We start from the raw sequence: 21,598 nt of genomic DNA, 5'->3' as shown, positions 1-21,598 counted from the left end.
TAACCTAAAAATCATGCTTGAATCCATATAGGACATGGAGTCTTCTGCAGACAGACACTGGATAATATTAACAACTCACATTTGTATCATGCCTAAAAATTTGCAAATTATTTGGCTTATGGCAATGCCACGATGCAAATATTTTCTAATTTATTTTATTTTTAACTTATGGAATAAAACAAGTATTTTCATAACATAGTATAATAAAAATAATGATTGACCATGAAACAGCAGATCTACTATGTGCAACTTGCTATTCCTTTTAAATATACAACAAAGTTATCATGTAAATTTCTTTTTTTTTCCTTTTTTCTTCCCTTCTATCCACCCTAGAATTGGCCACCATTAGACACAAATAGGGAAACAAAATTATTCTATACATACTTCTATTCATCAGTTATTGAAGTATCTACATTTTATATGTGGGAACCCTGAGACTCTATGAGATTAAGCAGTTTACCTGTGATCACAGAGCTAGTCAGTGTCTGAGGCAAGATTTGAAGCCTGAGCTCCTGGTCCAGAACTTTATTTACTATGCCTTTCTTGATGTAAATTTGGAATTTAGCTGAAATACTGTTTGTTTGTTTGTTTGTTTGTTTTAAGGCAGTACAAATGTTATTTCTGTTTCTTTTTTGTTTGTTTGGGTTTTTTAATTAATTAATTAATTTACTTATTTTTAGTTTTAGTTTGCAACATTCAGTTCCTCAAGTTTTTGAGTTTCAAATTTTCTCCCCCTCCCTCTCTTCCTCCCTCACCACCCAAGATGGCATGCAATCCGATATAGGTTCTACATATATCTTCACACTAAACATATGTTCATAATAGTCAAGTTGTAAAGAAGAATTATAACCAATGGAATGAACCATGAGAAAGAAGAAACAGAACAGAAACAAAAAAAGAGAGAGAGCAAATAGTTTGCTTCAATCTGCATCAAGACTCTGTAATTCTTTCCCTGGACATGGACAGCTTTTTCCATCATGAGACTTGGAGTTATCTTAGAACCTTGCATTGCTGAGAAGGGCCAAGTCTATGAAAGTTAGTCATCAGAGATACCATGTGTCTGTAATTGTGTATAATGTTCTCCTGGTTCAGCTCCCCTCACTCAGCATCAGATCATTATAAGTCTTTCTATGTTATTATGAAGTCTGTCTGCTCCTCATTTCTTATAGTATATTACATTCATATACCACAGCTTGTTTAGCCATTCCCCAATTGATGGGCGTCCCCTTGATTTCCAATTCTTTGCCACCACAAAAAGAGCTGCTATAAATATTTTTGAACATACACAAGTCCTTTTCCCACTTGTATGATTTCTTTAGGACACAAGCCTAGAAGTGGTATTGCTGGGTCAAAGGGTATGCACATTTTTATAGCCCTTTGGGCAAAGTTCCAAATAAGCCAGAATATTATTAAGCAAACATCCTGGAACTTTACCACAAACATTACAATAAAGATTCCTATGACTGCTTCCCTGATTCTTTATATAAGCTTTGTGGCTCCTCAAGGTAATCCGACCAATTCTGAGAGGCAGTGCTGAGATAGGTCACTTCATTAGGATAATCAATAACCTACACATACAGGATAGGCTTGAAGGGAATTACACCCTGAGACTGGGGAGGTATTTAGTAGTGGCTGCTTCCAGACACGCAAGTACAGGGTAAAGAGCAGTATGTCTGGAGTGAGACGCCCTGGACTGTGATCTTGGGCAAGCACTTTACCTCCCTGGGCCTTAGTTTTCCCATCTGTAAAATGGGGGAATTGGACTAGATGACCTCTGAGGTCTTTTCCAGCTCTAGATCTATGATCCTTTTCTATGGAGCTCTTATTTGGTTTCCATTGGAATCGATGTCTTTAGCAGTCTTCTGGGCATATTTGCATCCAGCAAGTGATTGTGTCCTCTTATCCCACAAAAGAGAAGAGGAGGTTGAACTCATTGACTTCCCTAAGTGTCAAATAGAAGAATCATAATCCTTACCTTGTGGTAAGCAGATTGATACATCTCCAATTTCCAGCTGCTGTACCACAAAATCTGTCGGTGATCAGAATCCTTGGCATATTTAGACCTTGGTTAGAGAGCATCTGCAAAATTGAACTCCGCAAACCAATTACATAATTTTCCTCCAGAAAGAAATATAATGAGAACTATTAGCACATAGACAATTAGGGGAAACTCAATATATAATGAGCACTCTCCCAAGTAAATGGACTGTTAGGGAAACTATTAACTCAATTAATAGCTTATAAAGCTATCAAAATGGCTCCCACATAATAAAAAGAGAATTCTTAACAATAATACTAAATATATTACAATTTTTTTTCTGTAAAGAGGATTAATATGCATTGCCTTTTCTAGGGCCATTTGGGTTGGCTCTTCCCAATCCCTGCAGTGGTAGGGGGAGAGAGACCCACAAGACAGAAAGAGACAGAGAGAGATAGAGAGATACAAAGAGAGAGAAATAGAGACAGAAAAAGAGAAAGACACACAGAGAGACAGAGACAGAGAGTGTATGGTACTTGATTCAGCTCCAGATCTGAGCAGATCCAGGTTTGGGCTACCCTCCTTCCTTGTGGTCAGCTCTCTGAGAGGGAGGGAGATACTGAGGATTACCAAGGAGAGCTACTGTTCTCCTCTTCCCTATACCACTGGGAAAGGTCAGGTTTCTGCCAACAAAGAAGGAAAAACAAGGGTCAGACCAGTGTCAGGAGGTAACTCCTTTTGTTGCCCACCCATGGGGAAGAGACAGACAAGAAGCCATGGAGATAGGCACCTCTGTCCTGAATCTTTTCTTTCTGTTAACAATGCCTCATGCACTTAGTTGGGTGCTTTTTGCCAGCTCTTAAGTCTGTACTTCAAAGCTCAATCCCTCCTACGGATGCTACCTCCCACGATTTCAAGCTCTGCCAGTAAAGAAATCCCCCAATCCAATCACAATGACCCATTGAATACCAAGGTATGGAGACAAGAGGAATCTACCCTATTTGACAATGAAAAACCACTTGATGACTCGTTTGAAAAATATTCTTGTACCAGCAAGTGCTAGGTAGATGAGAAGCAGGTTTTTCTATGCTATCTTACCTACACAGCCAGAGGATATCCATTGGTACCTATGACATCAACAGGAATAGTGGGGAGCTGAGGGCACCTTGTAATCCTAGGAAGATGGATAGGGTTCTAGATCTAGAATCAGGAATGTAGCCTCAGATGCTTACTAGCTGTGTGACCCTGGGCAAGTCAATCAACCTCTGTCTACCTCAGTTGCTTTATCTGTAAAATGGGGCTAATAATATAGCACCTGCCTCCCAAAGTTATTGAGAAGGGCAAATGAGATAACATTTGCAAAGGGCTTAGTATAGTGCCTGGCTCATAGTAGATGTTTAATAAATGCTTATTCTCTTTTCTCTCTCCTTTCCTTCCTCCTCTCCTCTCCTTCCTTCCTTTCATCCTTTCTCCCTCCCTTCCTTCTCCTTTCCTCTCTCCTTTCTTTTCCTTCTTCTCTCCCTTCCTTCCTTCTTTTCTTTTTTTTAATTTATTTTTTTATTTTTAGTTTACAGCGCTCAGTTCCACAAGTTTTTGAGTTCCAAATTTTCTCCCCCTTCCTCCCTTCCCCCCTCCCCCCACAAGAGGGGATGAAATCTGATATAGGTTCTACATATACCTTCACATTTAACTTATTTTCACAATAGTCAAGTTGTAAAGAAGAATTATAACCAATGGAATGAACCACGAGAAAGAAGAAATGAAACCAAAAAAGAGAAAAAAAAAGAGAGCAAATTCTTTGCCTCAATCCACATTCAGACTCCATAATTCTTTCTCTGGATGTGGACAGCTCTTTCCTTCATGAGTCCTCTGGAGCTGTCTTTGAACCTTGTATTGCTGAGAAGAGCCAAGTCTATCAAAGTTAGTCATCACAGATACCATGCGTCTGTAATCGTTTATCATTATACACGATTCTCCTGGTTCTGCTCCCCTCACTCAACATCAGATCACGTAAGTCTTTTCAGGTTATTATGAAGTCTGTCTGCTCCTCATTTCTTATAGCACAATAGTATTCCATTACATTCATATACCACAACTTGTTTAGCCATTCCCCATTGATGGGGATCCCCTTGATCTCCGAACCTTTGCCACCACAAAAAGAGCTGCTATAAATATTTTTGTACATATGGGTCCTTTTCATTCTTCTCTGATCTCTTTGGGATACAGCCGTAGAAGTGGTATTGCTGGGTTAAAGGGTAGGTATATTTTTATAGCCCTTTGGGCATAGTTCCAAATTACTCTCCAGAATGGCTGAATCAGTTCACAACTCTACCAACAATGTAACAGTGTTCCTATTTTCCTACATCTTCTCCAGCATTTATCATTTTCCTGTTTTGTCATGTTACCAATCTGACAGGAGAGATGTGGTACCGAAGAGTTGTTTTGATATGCATTTATCTAATCAATAGTGATTTAGATCAATTTTTCCTGTGACTATAGATATCTTTAATTTCTTTCTCTGAAAACTGTCTGATCATATCCTTTGACCATTTACCAATTGGGGAATGACTTGTATGCTTATAAATTTGACTTTGTTCCCTGTATATTTTAGAGATGAGGCCTTTATCAGAGACACTGGTTATAAAAATTCTTTCCCAATTTTCTGCTTCCCTCCTAATCTTGGTTGCATTGGCTTTGTATGTACAAAACATTTTCAATTTAATGTAATCAAAATTCTCCATTTTGCATTTTGTAATGCTCTCTCCTTCCTTCTTTTCTTCCTTCCTCCCTCCCTTCCCCCTTCTTCCCTTCCTTGCCTCCCTATAAGGCAGCTAGATATAGCAATTGTTAGACTGCTGGGCCTGGAGTCAATAAGACCTTAGTTCAAATCCAGCTTCAGATATTTACTAGCAATGTGATCCTGGGTAAGTCACTTAACCTCTGTTTGTCTTAGTTTCCTCAGCTATAAAACAGGTAGAAAAGCAGCACTTACCTCACAAGGTTGTTGTAAGTATTGAGTGAGATAACATTTGTAAAGTTCTTAAGCACAGCGCCTGACACATAGTAGGACCTATAGAAATGCCTATTCCCTTCACCCACCTAGCCCATGTCAGGATATATGATCTGTTCATTTTTAACCAGTGTTAAATGGTTTAATTTTAAAACTAAATGTGGTCCTTTGAAAAGTACATTCTTGGAATTAAAATTAAATTTAAAAATTTCCCAAAAGTGTGTGTGTGTGTGTTTGTGTGTGTGTGGTGGGGGTGTGTGCGTGTGCATGTGTGTGTGTGTGGTGTGTGTGTTGGTGTGTGCATGTGTAGTCTCATACAAGTCACCAAGATCATCTTATTACTACTCAGGACACCTCCATCCTCCCAGTCACCCAGACTTGAAACATGTCATCCTTAACTCCTCACCCTCTCACCTCCTACATCCAATCTGTTGCAGAGTCTTGATTTTATCTTTTTAACATCTCTCATTCATCTCCACTTCTTTCCTTTGATACTGCCACCACCCTGGTGCAGACCCTCAGCCCCTCGTGCCTATGAGAATTACATAGCCTTTCAGCAGGGCACCATGCCTCAAGTCTCTCCCCACTCCAGTCTATCCTCCTCTCAGCTGTCAAGCTCATCTTCCTGAGACACAAGGCTGAACATTTTATCTTTCTATTCAATAAACTCCAGCAACTTCCTCTTACCTGCAGGATCAAATATAAAATCCCATTTGGTGTTTGCTGTTGAAAACCCCCACAGCCCTATCCCTTCCTACCTTTCCAATCTTCTTACACCTTACTCCCCACATACTCTCCATTCCAGTCTCCAACAAGACACTCCATCTCCCAAATCCAAGTCTTTTCACTGGCTGTCTCCTATGCCTGGGACACTCTCTTTCTTCATCTCTACCTCTGGGCTTCCTTCAAGTCCCGGGTAAAATTCCATTATCTACACAAAACCTCCTCAATGCTGATGCCTTTCCTCGGCTTATTATTTCCAATTTATCCTGTAGGTTGTTTGTACATAGGTGTTTTCATGTCTCCTCTATTGGAATATGAGCCCCTTGAGAGTAGGGGCTGTCATTTGCCTTTCTTTGTATCCCTAATGCTTAGCATAGTCCCTGGCACATAGTAGGTGTTTAATAAATGCTTGTTGATTTGACTCCTTGGTGCTCCCTGTCATCTTCCTGGAGATGCAGAGTCAGATGTTGATCTATGTTGGGAGGCAAATGTCATCCAGACACGCAAGTACTATAAACGCGGAACGTCTGCTTTGCTGCTGGTTTTCTTCTAAGAGATTTTTGTAACAGAGTTGAATTAAAATATTTTCTTCCCAATACAGGGTAAAGTAGAAGCTGAGTTCCATTTAGTCACTGCTGAGGAAGCTGAAAAAAACCCTGTTGGCAAAGCTCGGAAAGAACCAGAACCGCTAGACAAACCCAAGTGAGTAGAAGCCAGTCTTTCTATCCTTTCAGAGAGCTGGAAGTGCATTTAGGGGTTAGTTGTCCTCCCCCCCTCCCCAAATCCCCCCAGGGGGCAGACATGTTTATCTAGTGTAGGTTTGAATTCAGTCAAAGGGTCACACTTGAGGACCTAGAGGGCCACATGTGGCCTCAAGGCTGCAGGTTCCTCACTCCTGGTGGAATGCCTCAACAGGAAAACTTTTCAAGCCTGAGGACCTATTCCATGGACCTTGGGGGCCTTTGACCAAGAGTCTAACGCTTCCTTTTGTGTCATTTCCTGTTGTTTTACATTAATTTATTGAATTTCTCTAGCTAGGTTGTGAACTCCCTGAGACCAGGAACTATATATAATCTCCTCATCGGACTAGGAGAATAACACACATATGTGCTATGTATTTGTTTATTCACATTCATTTTGAACATCTGCCATCTATTTGTTGAGGGGCAACATGGCATAATGTATGGAGCTCTGGACATGAACTCAGGATGTCCTGAGCTTGAATCTTGCTTCAAATACTTTCTAGCTGTGTGATTCTAAGCAAGTTACTTAATCTCTCAGCCTATGTCCTCATCTCTAAAATGAGGATAATAATACTTATTATAAATTGTTATTATTATTACAATTCTATAAGACTTTGTCAGGTAAATTGGAGGACAAAACTGTGGAAGTTTTTAAGCCCCAGAGTTAGGAGATAATCGGCAGCAAAATGTTCTATGGAGGTACCATTCTAGTCATTATAGTAGGGACAAGGGTCATCATTTAAAATATTCCCTTTCCCCACCCCTTAAAGATTTCACTCATGTAGCATCAGCTTTTGGATTTGAGGGCTCCAGAAGGTCTTCTTAAGAAATGGTCTTGAGTCTAATGGGCACTCACTTGAAATAGTGGCATTCTTTGACTCATTCCAATCCTTGCTGCTTCCCTCCCAGCCGCCCGAACACCTCCTTCTCTTGGTTCTTGAGCCCCTTCAAGTGCCTGTACCACCTCATCTGGAGGAATTACAAGAAGTACATCATCATTGCCTTCATTCTGATCATTCTTATTGTCTTCCTGGTGCTTTTCATCTACACGCTGCCTGGAGCCATCAGCCGCAGGGTTGTGGGAAGCTCTTAGAAAACTTGGATCTTTCGTTTTTTCTTCATTCGTTAGCTTCTCCATCATCAACGAATATTTATTAAGCACCTGCTGTATGCAGAGCATGTGTACTAGGTCTTGGTGAGTGGAGGGGTAATACAAAGATGAATAAGGTATGGTCTAATATGGAACTAAGCACAAATCGGTAAAGGCTAAAGAAAAGAAATTCTCCTGTCGTCTACAGCCACACGGACCCCTGCTTCCCAAACTGAATGTCTTCTAAAACCTTGCCCACTGCCAAGATTAAATGATTACTGCTATTATCAGTATACTTCATAGAGACTTTCCTTCATTGGAATTAACTTACCTTTTGGACCAAATGTGTATTTTGTCTCAGTCTGAGAGATTTAAATTAATGTCTGAGATTTTAACACAAATATATTTTCTGGTTCTGTTGAGAATTATTTATGACAGAAGAACTGAGTTACTTCTAAACGAGTAACTTAGCCCCTATCCTGTACCTTATGGGCATATTTTATAGCCTTTTAATGATTTACAAAAGCATTCATTATTGTATATAATCTTCCAGGCAGTTGGTATTATTATCACCATTTTGGGAGTGAGGAAACTTGAATCTCAGACAGAAAAAATCACTTAGGCAAGATTACACATTTGGTCAGTGATGGGATCAAACCTTCTGATTTCTAGTTTAACCCTCTTCCCAGTCCCTATACCTTGCTGCCTTCTTTTTCACATTTGAGTAATTAGATCGAGGCATGTTGTAGTGGTTTAACCGTATCAGCTCTACTCTGACCGCCTGAGCCAATATATTAGGCAAGTCAGTAGGCTCTGTCCAGTCCCAGAGGTTTAGCCAAGGCTCACACAAGCAGGGCACACTCACTTGCTAATGCTTCAAATGTGTTGTTCTAGTGGGCAAAGGCAAAAAGTGCTATTCTCTATGAAGGCAGTTCTCCCTAGGATCTGATCCCATCACTCCTGAAATGTGGGTAGCACAGTAGAACTTGTTAAAGCTTAGAACCCTTGGAAAATACCTGGATGCCCCTGAATATCAGCATCCCTGATGTAAGGCAGCCCCAAGAGTGACTGCCAATATAAGTCTTTCTTATGACAAGCACAGTGGAGCAACTGTAGCAGAGCTGAGACTCAAACCTCGAACTCCAAACCCATCACACTTTCCATTGTGGTATGTTAGGGCAAGGTACAAGAAAGCTTCCAAAACAGTAGAACTCCAAACAGTAGAAACCTGAAACTGAGTTCACATAGTACCTTGATCAGTCGATAAGCACCTACTGTGTATTGGGCACTCTGCTGTGTGCTAGGGATACGGATAAAAATTAAGGCAATTTCTGCCCTCAAGGTGCTTGCAATGTAATGGAGGAAGACAAGACACAAACTTAAGCTGAAAAGCAGAGAGTGGGGTCGGGGGGAGGTACCTGATGTGAGAGAATGATACAGAAGTCCAAAGAATTCCAAAAGGAGTGCAACAGGTGGGAAATAACTAGAAGACTGTGTTGGGACATCTCCTCAAATGGGGGTTTTGGTGCTCAGCCCTCTTAACTTGGAGGTTATGGTCCTCCATAGATCTCCCTGGTCTATATCAGCAAGGTCCCCTGGGACTGGTGCACAGGTAGAAAACCTCAGAGATACCTCCTACTGAGATCCGTCTACACAGCATGAACTTACTGACTTCTCATGGAAGCCAACACTTGCAGGATCCAGTTGCAACCTTCATTGGTCCTAGGGTATCAGAATTTCTGGATGAGCTAACTCCCAAAGTTGCCATTTTTCCTTGGGCATCATCATAATAGCTAACACTGAAAAGGCAACTTTAACGTTTACAAAGTACTTTGCATGTATTAACTCACTGGATCTTCACAACAAACCTGGGAGGCAGGTGCTGTTATTCCCATTTTACAGATGAAGAAACTGAGACTGGCAGGTTGACTGACTTGCCGGAGGATCTCAGAACTATTAATTGTCTGAATCAAGATTCAAACTCAGGCCCTCCTGAATCCACATCTCATGCTCTATCTACTACACTACCTAGCTTCTTCCTCAGGTATCATGATACTTTCCAGTTTTACATCACCATACATTTTGTGCTTTTGTATTTTTCTTGAGTTGTCATGATCCCCCAAGTTAATCATCTACCTGGGACCAATCTTCTGGTGTTGGGTCTTTCCATGAGCAATAGGTGCGTGGTATGTTATGGGTTCTATCCTTGAAGTCTTTTACTGCTTAGGAGGACCTGCCAGAGACTGTGATTCTCTGACATGACCTTAAAGGAGCCAGGGTGAACTCCAGGCCACAATTATGAGTCAGAGAAGATTTGGGAGGTGATGTTGATTCAAAATAATTTTAAATTTTCAGAATTATACAGGAAACTCTGAAACATTTGTTTCAACTCAAAAAAGTCGGACAGTTTTTTTTTTTCTTATTACATTAGCAACAGGTATTCTTACTAATCAGAGAGACATGAGGGAATCAAGTAAGGAAGGCTCACTTCCAGCTGGGAAGATCAGAAAGGACTTTTTAGAGGAGGCAGCATTTGAGTCAGTCTTTGAAAAAAGGGAAGGGAAACAGATAGGAAAGGAAGTAGGAATCTTCTGCAGGCATGGAATGACTTTGTGTCTAGTCTGTGCAAAGAATGGTGCAGGAAGGGGATGACTAAATCGGAGAAGAAGTCCTATTTGACTGTACCATGGAATCCAGAAAGAAGAGTGTCATGATGTGAAATTGGATTAGAAAAGTAGCTTTGTCCCAGATTGTGAAGAGTTTTGAATGCCAGATTAAGAAATTTGTACTTTGTTCTATAGACAATGGGGAATGACTGCAGGATGACATAAGACCCTAGCAGAGAACAGGGCACTTACTGTTTCTTTGATGTTATTATCAAGAGATGCTATTTACTATTTGGGATGCCAAAGCAGGTAGGGTAGGGCTGTCTAACTTACCCACAAACCCTGAAATGATGCTGAACTCCACAAAGGACTCCAGGCAATATAGGGACTTTGGATGTGCCTTATGGATATCAGCCATCTTGATGAAGGAAAAAATGCATAACTTAAGAGTGAATTGTGAGTTAATTTTATTTTCTACTAGCCCCTGCAGGAGCAAGTAACATTTCATGTCATGACAATATAATGTATATTACATTTTATTTGAATCTATAATGGCAGTCAAGCAGGAATGTCAAGTTCTCCCACAAGTTGGTGAAAGAGCATATATAGCAAACTCTATTGGGGGTAAAAAGATGAGAAAATGTCAGCAAGACCTAAATGGGAAGTTTTTCAAAGGTTTTTACATGAGAAAGAGAAAGGAAAGAAAGTGGAAACTAATAAAATACTATGATCATATATGTGTCCCTGATGCCTGTTGTATCATACATAGGACATCATGGATTTCATTGTTCTGTAATGCAAAAAGTTAAATAAATAAAAGCACAGCTGTATCCTTTTTGTGTATTATTTTACCTAAGTATGACCCACACTTTGTCTCATGAATTATTCATAATCATGCAAAAGAACTCAGTCTAACTAACTGTCTGCACAGGAAAAATCAAGTGGATGAAGAATATCTAATTTTCAGGTGGTCATATGATGTCGAATGGATGATCTGGAGAGCTGGTCCATTATATACCTCATTATATTCTTATGTATATATGTATACATATACACATATATAGTGCATACACTCACATATCGTATATGTATATGTACATCAATAAGGCTTGAACATACACTGCAGGTGTGCAATGAGTTGTGCTTGGAAATGAATAGGAGAAGAATAGGCTGGATGAAAACCAATATGGTGATTAGTGTTCTTAATGACCCCTCCCCCCATATTCATACTTGAAACAAAGACTTGTTTTTTTCAATAGTTGAAATCTTTCCAGTTATTTTATGTAGCTGGAAAGCATGGAATATCATAACTTCTAAAAAATTAAAGTTGTAAGCCACTCAAAAAACGTTGGAGAGACATGGTGAGTATGAATAAACCACAGCATATTATAATGATTGTCAATGAAGAATTGTACAAGAGATGCAATATAAAAGATATTATCAGAAACATTTATGACTGGAAAGGGAGGTGGAACAGGCAAGCAACAAAAGTGAAGCATAACCAGTGGATAATCTGTGTGCTCCATTGGTACCCACACAATGTCAAGAGTTCTATAGGAAGGCCTTCAGCATTTTGTAAAGTGCTTAGCACAGTCTCCGGCACATAGTAGGTGCTACATAAATATCATTATTATTATTCAACATATCAAATGACTTATCTATAGGATTTGTGGGATAACATTGACAAAAGTCTCAAAAGACGAGAAGGCACAGGTGGGTGGTAATCTCCACCACACTAGCGAGGAGCTGTACTGATGAGATCACAGATTTGCTGCAGCATCAAAAAAGCCTGATCCAAAAATAGAAAAGTTCAGGTCCTGAGAAGTCATTTAATGATTACTTACACCTAAAAATGCAGCTTTGATGCCTCATCCTGGCATGAAGGTGACCCCATGTTCTTCAAGGCTAAGTCAGCAGAATATAAGCTCTGGTAGGATTTACCAAGCCAGAAAAGGTTTTGCTATGGATTCTGAGATCCCAGGATCCATGCATAGGCTCATCATCAGTGCTTTGTTACTAGGAGAGAAATTCTTTCACTGTGGCAATACAATTCTGAAGAAGAAAAAATTTAATTAATTTAGTAGATTGAAGTGAATCAGTAGAAATAGCATTGGATTTAGAGTAAGAGTTTGAGTTCCAGCTCTACCCCTGACTACCTGGGTGACCTTGGATAAAATAATAAACCTCATTGAATCTTAGCATCTTCCTCTCCAAAAAGAAGGAGTTGTCCTAAATATTCTCTTAGTTTCTTTACAATTCTAAGTCTTGTGAACTTACTGTCTATTAAGCCTATATTAGATTTTATTTCCCACAGGTTTTGAATCCTTGGTCAAAGAGAGAACAAAGAAACCACACCCTAAAAGATACAACATCCAGCCACCATTTTGTACCTCTTATAATGGAAATATTTCACAACTTTCTTTCTCATACTAAACCATGCAAATGGAAATTACAAACCTGATTTATCAGTTTGAGCTATATTCTCCTATGGGTTTGGCTATTCCCTAGTATATGGTAAGCACCTTGGGAGGGTAACCATTAGCATGATTATATGTATTGTTTCTCCATTAGAATGTAAGATTCTTGAGGGCAGGGACCATCTCACTCTTGTATTTGTATCCAAGAACTTAGCACAGTGCTTGCTACATATAAATGCTTAATAAATTATTTTCTTTCATTCCTAGGATAGTGTTAAAAGAACGGGACTGAGAACTAGAAGACCTGGCTTGATGCTAATTTACTGTGTAAGCCTAGGTAAATCAATTCTCTTCTGTTGGCCTCAGTTTCCTTATCTGGAAAATCAGAGGGTTGCTATTCAACAAAAACTGCTAGGAAACTGGAAAACAGCCTGGAAGAAATAAGGTTTCAGTCTTTCAGCCAGTCAACAAACATTCATTATCATATGCCAGGCACTGTGCTAAATTCTGGGGATACAAATAAAGCCAAAAGAAAATCATTGACCCCAAAGAGCTTACATTCTAAGTGTGTGTAGGGGGAGACAACATATAAATTGGAAGTTAAAAAGGGATTGGAGGAAGAAGGGAGGTGCCTGGCTGAGAGGTATAATGGAGGAGTCCAGAGATGTGCAATGGAAAGATGTGCCCTTCCCTGGTGGGAAGTAGAGCTAACTGGCCTGGGCACTTTTCTTTAAATGGAGGTTCTGCAAGAAGCTCTCCACCTTCCAATGAGAGAGAAGGGTCCCAGAAGCAGAGTGTACTGATGAGGTAGGAGGATGTATTGGTAATTAAGATGGGCTTTTAACACTTATTCACTCAAGTGCCCTTGAAGAGTTTGGCCTTTGTTTCCTTGATTAAATTAGGAGTCCTTGATGACCTCCTTGCCTCAAGGGAAAGCCTAGTTTACATGGGTTTGAGTGACATGTTTGTGACATCAGAGGCTTTCAGACCATGTGGGTTTAAGTCGAATTTTTGTGACACTTTTAGGTCACATGGGTGAGTTGCATGTGTGACTCACCTTTGACCCTGAACAAGACATATAAACCCAGAGGTTGGCATTCTCTCTTGGGGCTCTGAGACACAGGAGGAGTGGTGTGTGACTCTGGGCCAGCCCTTGTTATGACCTCCTCGGCACCTGAACTCAGATGTCAATGGTTTCTCAGTGACTATGAATTGTATTTGGCCTGATTATAATGTATGTTTGTAATTTGTTTGTATATGCTCTGAAGTTCAGGGTGCTGGCTTTTTCCCCTGAACTAAGTGAATGATATGTGTATGTTGGTTTGAAATAAGATTGTTAACCTGCTAACTCTACTTTCCTTAGTAAAGCAGATCAAAAGAACCTGTGCTGGCAGCTTCCTTGTTGTTGGGCTTGTGTTGGTCTTTCACCCCCACAGCAGCTGCTAACCAAATTGTTGCCACACAGGGCTAAAGGGATCTTCCATGATGAAGAAGTTCCTAGGGCAGAATGGAGAAATCCATAAGAATGAAGCCAAGTTAGACCAATGTCTCATGCAATATGTCAGGATAAGTTCCAAATGGATACATGACCTACATATAAGCAATGCAGTTAAAATTAGAAGGGAAGCAACTGTGAAAAATCATTGCTTCAAGTTTCTGTAGTAAAAACTGTCATCCAAGATATATAAAGAATTAACTTGAATACATAAGGACAAGAGATAAATAGGTGGTCAAAGGATATTAATATGCAGTTCTTAAAGAAATAAATGCAAGTTATCAACAATCATATAAAAATACTCCAAATCACCAATAACAAGAGAAATGTTAAATTAAAGCAACTCTGAGATTCTACCTTATATCTATAGATCAGCAAAGATGACTTAAAAAAAAGAAAAATGAGAGGTTCTGGGAAGACTACACAAAGACAGAGAGTTGATGAACTTAAGATGCAAAATGAGATGTGCATGTTGGGGTGTGGCCCATATATGCATTTGTTGGGCTTGACTATGCTCATCTATTAGAAGGGTTCTGTTTTATTTGTTTATATTGGGAGTGGGGGATGGAGGCTGGGCAAGTATTGGTGAAGAAGGAAGGAAGAAAGGAAGGAAGGAAGGGAAGGAGGGAGGGAGGGAAGAAAAGAAGGAAGGAAGGAAGGAAGGAAGGAAGGAAGGAAGGAAAGAAGGAAGGAAGGAAGGAAGGTGAGTGGGGGTGGGGAGAGAGACACACTGTCTCAGAATTGACAAAGGATGACTAACAAGGTTTTCTCTTTTAGATTAGTCCAAAAGTTTCACTAGGATAAATTTTAAAATATATTCTTAATATTCTAAAACAGTCAGTGGAGGAAAGGAAGTAGGTGTTATGTCTGCTTCCACAACCTCTGTGGGTCCTTCCAGCTCCAACATTCTGTGGTTCAATATATTAAGTTACTGCTTCAGTGCAGTCAGTGATGACTCAAAAATGGATCTAGTAGAATGTTCTGTAATGTACAGAGTTTGTGCTTGGGAAAAAGACAGAGAAGCCTTTCAGCTTTTCATCTTTCACTCCCAAGGAATAATGGAGGCAGCGCAATTACCTAGCCCAATCTTTTCACTAGAATGATGGGAGTCAGTGGGATACATTGCATTAAAGTAGTCTGAGCCCTGTGTGTCTTCTTTTCTTTGAAGCAAGACATTTTTCTGTTGTAAATCTGAAACCACAATAAAGAAGACTCTATTCTCACTGATGGCTTTATCCGTTAGAGTGATTTTCTCTTTATCCTTCTAATGTTAATCACTTTCAGCTTGAGACAGTAGGGAAAGCATTGACCTAGGAGTCAGAAGTGGGTTTCAATCCTGGCTCAGTTGCCTACTTCCTTGACTGATCTTGAAAAAGACACAAATTTTCTGGGCCTGAGGGTCCTCCTTATCCGTTGAAATGAGAAAGCTAGAGAGGATAATTTCTAAGTTCTTACCTAGTTCTGAATCTGGTGATGCTATAAATAAGTCATCATAATGCCAACTCTATCTCATAGGTCTCTTGTGAGTATGAAACGTCATGGCATATGTAAAATGTTTTGTAATTGCGGTGTAGTACAAAGACAGCTGACTTTGTTATGTATTGGCAACCATGTGCTGAAGTGGGGAAAGGGGAAAAGCATTTATTAAGCACCTACTATGTGCCAGGCATCGTACTAAATGCTTTACAAAATTTCTCACTTGATCATCACAACAACTCTTTGAAGTGCTATTTTTTTTTGGCAGGGCAATTGGGGTTAAGTGACTTGGCCAAAGTCACACAGCTAGTACGTGTATCAAGTGTCTGAGGCCGGATTTGAACTCAGGTCCTCCTGATTCCAGGGCCAGTGCTCTACTCACTGTGCCACCTAGCTGCCCCTGAAGTGTTATTATTATCCCTATTTTACAGTTCAAGAAACTGAGGCAGACAGAGAGTAAGTGATTTACCCAGGCTCACACAGCTAATAAGTGTCTGGGCCTGGTTTTGAACTCAGGTTTTCCTGACTCTAGACCCAATGACACCTAACTGAGGTAGAAAGATAATAGGATTTGAGGTCAGAAGTCCTGGTTTCATATCCCAACTCTGCTACTTCCTGTGTGATTTTGGAGAACTCACTTCCCCTCTCCAGGCATCAGTTACCTTATTTATAAAATTGAGAAGGTTGGACTAGATGATCTCTGAGGTCACTTTTGTCTCTAAATTCTATTATTCTAAAGGATCTAGATTTGTATTTGTCTGTGTACATATGTAAAGCCAATCATTCAGCAACCATTTATTAAGTACCTTCTATGTTCTAGGCACCATGATAAGCACTGATGAGACAAAGACAGTTCTTGACCTCGAGGAACTTAAAGATATATACATTGAAAAGATATCAAGAACTTACATGCATGGTAGGTTTTGAACAATACATACTGACAGTGTGACCATGGAACGATTCACATAAATTCTTAATGCTCCAAGCAAATCTCTGCGCATACAAGTTGTAGAGCACGTACTGATCTGCATCAGTAGAGGGAAATCTCCTTCAGGTGCTCCCTACATCAATAAAATGACAGGTCCAATTTTTTAAAAAAAGTAAGATATTGCTAATTCAAGAAAATTCTCATTTTGTCCTCTACTAAACAATGAAAACATTTACTAAAGCTGGAGTTGTTGTGTTTATATTTCTGTGCATGAAAAAATATCCTCCATTTCTTTCTATGTGTCTCTTTCCCGACTTTTTTTTCTTTAAGAACATCTGAACAATTGTATGTATAAATATAATGGAATATTGTACTGGAAGAAATGATGAAAGGGATGGATTCAGAAAAAAAACCCAGCAAGACCTATATAAAATGGTACAAAGTGAAGTGAGAAGAACCAAGAGAATAATTTGTACAATGATTACAAAGTAAAGAATAAAACAATTTCATAAGACTGCAGAGCTCTGACAGCTGCAGGGACCAACCATGGCTCCAAAAGACCGGTAATGAAGTATGCCTCCCACCTCTTGGCAGAAATGCGATGGCCTAGAGGTACACTCACACAATGGCAGACGTGGGCAAAGTGTGGGTTTGCTTAGCTAAACCGTTTTTATTAGTTACATTGGAGGGAATTTTTTTTTCCACAGGAGGAGGAGGGGAGGTTAGTGACAATGATGTGGAAAAAAGGAAAGAGAGAAGGAAAGACAAAGGCAAAAGGGAAGGCAAAGGCAAAAGGGAAGGCAAAGACAAAAGGGAAGGGAAGGGAAGGGAAGGGAAGGGAAGGGAAGGGAAGGGAAGGGAAGGGAAGGGAAGGGAAGGGAAGGGAAGGGAAGGGAAGGGAAGGGAACCGAAGGGAAGGGAAGGGAAGGGAAGGGAAGGGAACCGAAGGGAAGGGAAGGGAAGGCAAAGGCAAAAGGGAAGGGAATGGAAGGGAAGGGAAGGAGATGGGAGGGGAGGCAAAGGCAAAGGCAGAAGGGAAGGGAAAAAGGGAAGGGAAGGGAAAAGGGGAAGGGAAAGGCAAAAGGGAAGAGAAGGGAAGGGAAAGGCAAAATGGAAGGGAAGGGGAGGGAGGGGAAGGGAAGAGAAGGAGTAAAGAAAAGAAAGCTTCAATTAAGAATTTTTTAAAATGTGCAGAAGAGAACAGAAGGAAGTTTAAAGGGAGACAGACAAGTAGAACAGTTTTAATGTGTTGGATTTATTATACACTTAAAATAAACACGCTTATATAATAGAGATTTGCAGTTTCACATACAAATCATCTTTTACTATTCTTTGAATGTGGAAGTGTTTGTGTAATGAAAATTTTTTTTAAATAGAAGGCCATATTGCTTCAAGACACCAAATGAATTTTGTACATCTCCAAGTACTTAGCACAATGCCAGGTGCAAAGAGGTATTTGCTAAATGGTATTGACCAGGTCAGGCTGGAATTAATCCCTAAGGACAATCCCACATGGTGGGTCCTGTGTTATCCTGTACTGAATCGAATCTGACAGTTTAGGTTGTTTGTTTTTTTCCTGAACTTTTTTCAAATCTAGGCCTTTTAATTCTTTCTGTGCATAAATAGTCTCACGTCAATCAAAGATCAGTACATTTTATTATATTCAGAATGAAAAATTAACTTCTGACATTGTTTTCCTAAGGGCAACTCTAGAATCTAACACAGTACCTTGCACATAGTAGGCATGTGATAGATTTTTGATAAGTTTAATTGAACCAGAATCACAGATTTGCCATGAAATAAGGATCAGGACCTTGAGAGGCAACTGACAGATCACAGGATTTAGAGAGAAGACATCATCAATGTGACACTGTAAAGGCCACTGGATTTATTAAGGAATCCACTTTGAATTCTTACCTGGTAGTTAATAGTGGTGGGACCTTGGACAAGTCATTTAACCTTTCTGGGCCAAATCCAGTCCTCCCTCTAATTACCATTCTAGTCTTGCCTCAAGGAAATCTGTTATCCTCAGGGGATGTGAGTAGATACCAGGGAGTCTGGTCTAGTATCATTACACCACCAAGCTATCCTTCAAGGATGTCTGGTTTTCTCTCCAAAGAAGTCTGGTCCACTATCTCCAACCTTGCAGTTGGACTCCAACGATGAGTATCTCTTAGCCACAGGAGGGAAGGAGGGGGTTCTTGCTAGCCTCTCATTCCCCGTTTCCAACCAATCACATTGCCCCCCACTCCTCAGCTCTGTAACCAGTTACATTGATTTTGCCATTTACTCTGCTGAACTCTTTTAACCAATCATGACTTGTTTTCCTGCCTCCAGAGCACTGTTCTTTGTTCTGTACTCCCCAAATTGTAAAACGTAATTGTCCCCCTAATTCTGGGTCTTGGCTTTGCTGAGGAAGCCGAGATCCTTTTTATTGGTAAATTCTCACTTTACTAATACATTGATCACATTCAGAACTTTGTGCCTCAGTTTACCTTATTTTAACTGTTATATAACCAACATTTAGATCATGGATATAGATCTGAAAGAGACTTTAAAAGCTAGCTAAGTCCAATTCCCTCATTGTACAGATGGGGAAACTGAGGCCATGAGAAGCTAAGTGACTTGCCTGAGGCCATGTAGGTAATAAACATCAGAGGCAGGATCTGAATCCAGGTGTTTTGACTCCAAAGCCAGTGTTCTTTGAAATATCAGTGAGTGAACGTTCTAGTTAGAGCAGGATTTCTTAAATTCTTTTGTGTCCTGGACATTTTTGGTAGTGTGTTGAAGCCTACGGATCTCCTCTCAGAATAATGTTTTAAAATATATAAAATAAAATATGTAACATTACAAAAGAAACCTTTTATATTGAAATGAAGTTATCAAAATGGATTAAAAAAAACAGTTCATAGGCCCTAGGTCGATCCCTGAATAGAAGAATCCCATAGTAAATTTGTGTATAAGGCAGATAATTAATATATAAACCTCCTATATAATCTATTTGCCAAAATGTGAGCTTTTATGTATTGAGTTTCCTAAAACAGAGAATATCTGCTAGAATTTTACCCCAGGTATGTGAGTTCCACACAATTTCCACTTTTTAATATTCTATACTAACATCTGAACTATAGTGCAAGTCAAGTTAGCTGGAATTTTTTTCCTCCAAAAGACAATAAATCTTCCAGCCAGTACCAGCCTTGGTGATATTTATGATGATTGAATAAAAAAGCATTTCAAGTGCAAGCCAAATTATGTTAATTGAAACAAAGGATGCAATGAATCACTGCTCCAGTTCCCCTAAACTTTCTCAACAGAATTGCCTCCTGCTTCTAAAGCGTGCTTAGGGATCACATGGAGCACCCTGACAGCAATCTCACTTTAACAGTCCAGAAAGTTTGTTTGCCAGATACCCAAGATAACTGAACATAGACAGCTGAAGACAAATCATAATGGCAGCCAGTGATGAGCACTGAAAACTGACACATGCATATAGAGCTAAATCAAAAAATAAGCTAAGGCCCTTAATTACACAGAGGGCAATGGGCCATCAGCTTTCTCATTCTATCAGTCCTATTCAGTGGTGAGGACCTGGAAACATAAAATTGGAAAGAAAGAAAAAACCTAGAGTAAGATAATTGCAGGAAGCAGGCTTGGGTGGTAGAAATAACATTTAACTCTGCATTAAGAGAGTTGGATCCTAGTAACAATTCAACCACTTGGTAGCTGTGTGTAACCTTGGACATATATCTCTCTGAGCCTCAATTAATTCATCTATAAAATGGGCATAACCCTGTATTAAAATTTTCAACTTTGAGCATGGTTTCAATTGAATACAAACACTCTATATTATCCAATATTCTTTGGGCCAGCAAAAGAAGCTTATCTTCACATGATGAATCCCCTCCCTCATCTCCAACTGAGATGCAGAATTTTTTCTTTTTTAGAAATAACCCTCTATCATAGAAAATAACTGCTAGTACTAGTCGTATGCATGGTTGAACATGTAACGATTATCTCTTCCATCATTCTTGTCTTGTTTGGATCCCTTGGTTCTGTAGCATTGCATAACCAGAAAGCCATTTCTCTTTGGATTGTATTTGGGGCACTGCATTTTTTTTTTGTGAAGCCTGAGCTCTGGCTTTAGTTGTCATTGATAATAAATAAACAAACAAATAAATGAATGAATGAATGAGGAAGAAAGTGAATAAACACACACACACATATATATATAAATGAATGGGTTAATAAATAAATCAACATAATAAACAGGAAGATAAGTAAATAAATATTTGGTCTGGTCCAAGATTTCCTTTGTGTGGGAAACTCTCAGTGGGGAAACTCTCTCCATCAATACAAATAGAAAACTCCCATGTAACTTCTAGTCTTAGTGATTTTCCTGTGGCATTAAAAGGTTAAAGGATTTGTGCCTATGGCCACACAGACAGCGCGTATCAAAGGTAAGACTTTAACTTAGGGCTTCCTAACTGCAAGTGCAGACCTTTGTATATTATAACATGTGGAAATGATTTTTATTTGTGTAAAAAGGTTTTTTTTAATAATTTTGTTCATATAGTTCCTGGGTTTGTTTGGGCAGGTAGGCTCCCGGGTATTTTATACTGTCTAGAATTACTTTCAATAAGGTATCTCTTACTATCTCTTCTTGCAGGGTTTGTTTGTGATGTATAGGAATGCTGATGATTTATGTAGATTTACTTTGTATCCAGCTACATGCTAAAATTGTTTCAACTAACTTTTTAGTTGAGTCTTTACCAAGTATATCATCATATCATTGGCAAAAAAAAGAGATAGTTTTATTGCCTCATTCCCTATTCTGATTCCTTCCATTTCTCTTTTGTTCTCTTATTCCTCTTGCTAGGATTTCCAATATAATATTGAATAATATTGGTGACAGTAGGAATCCTTGTTTCACACTTGATCTTACTGGGAAGGCTTCCACTTTATTCCCATTACAAACAATACTTGCTGATGGATTTAGGTAAATACTTTTAAAAATTAATTTAAGGAAAAATCCATTTATACTCATACTTTCAAGATTTTTTAATAAAAATTAGTATTGTACTTTATCAAAATCTTTTTCTGCATCTATTGATATAATCATATGATTTTTTACT

The 21,598-nt window shown here is 39.3% G+C and overlaps 1 protein-coding gene across 1 annotated transcript in view; it reads left to right on the top strand.

Annotated features, from left to right (window-relative positions):
- Positions 1-7,547, top strand: part of FER1L6 (fer-1 like family member 6) — a 205,173-nt gene extending 197,626 nt beyond the window's left edge. Inside the window, exons 39-40 of the mRNA XM_036739631.1 lie at positions 6,313-6,413; positions 7,364-7,547. Of these exons, the coding sequence (XP_036595526.1) occupies positions 6,313-6,413; positions 7,364-7,547 (285 nt within the window). The remainder of the gene's footprint in view (positions 1-6,312; positions 6,414-7,363) is intronic.
- Positions 7,548-21,598: the final 14,051 nt, after the last annotated feature.

The sequence above is a fragment of the Trichosurus vulpecula genome, chromosome 1 (assembly GCF_011100635.1).
Source record: "Trichosurus vulpecula isolate mTriVul1 chromosome 1, mTriVul1.pri, whole genome shotgun sequence".
Taxonomy (NCBI): Eukaryota; Metazoa; Chordata; class Mammalia; order Diprotodontia; family Phalangeridae; genus Trichosurus; species Trichosurus vulpecula.
This window is presented reverse-complemented; position numbering and strand designations above follow the sequence as displayed.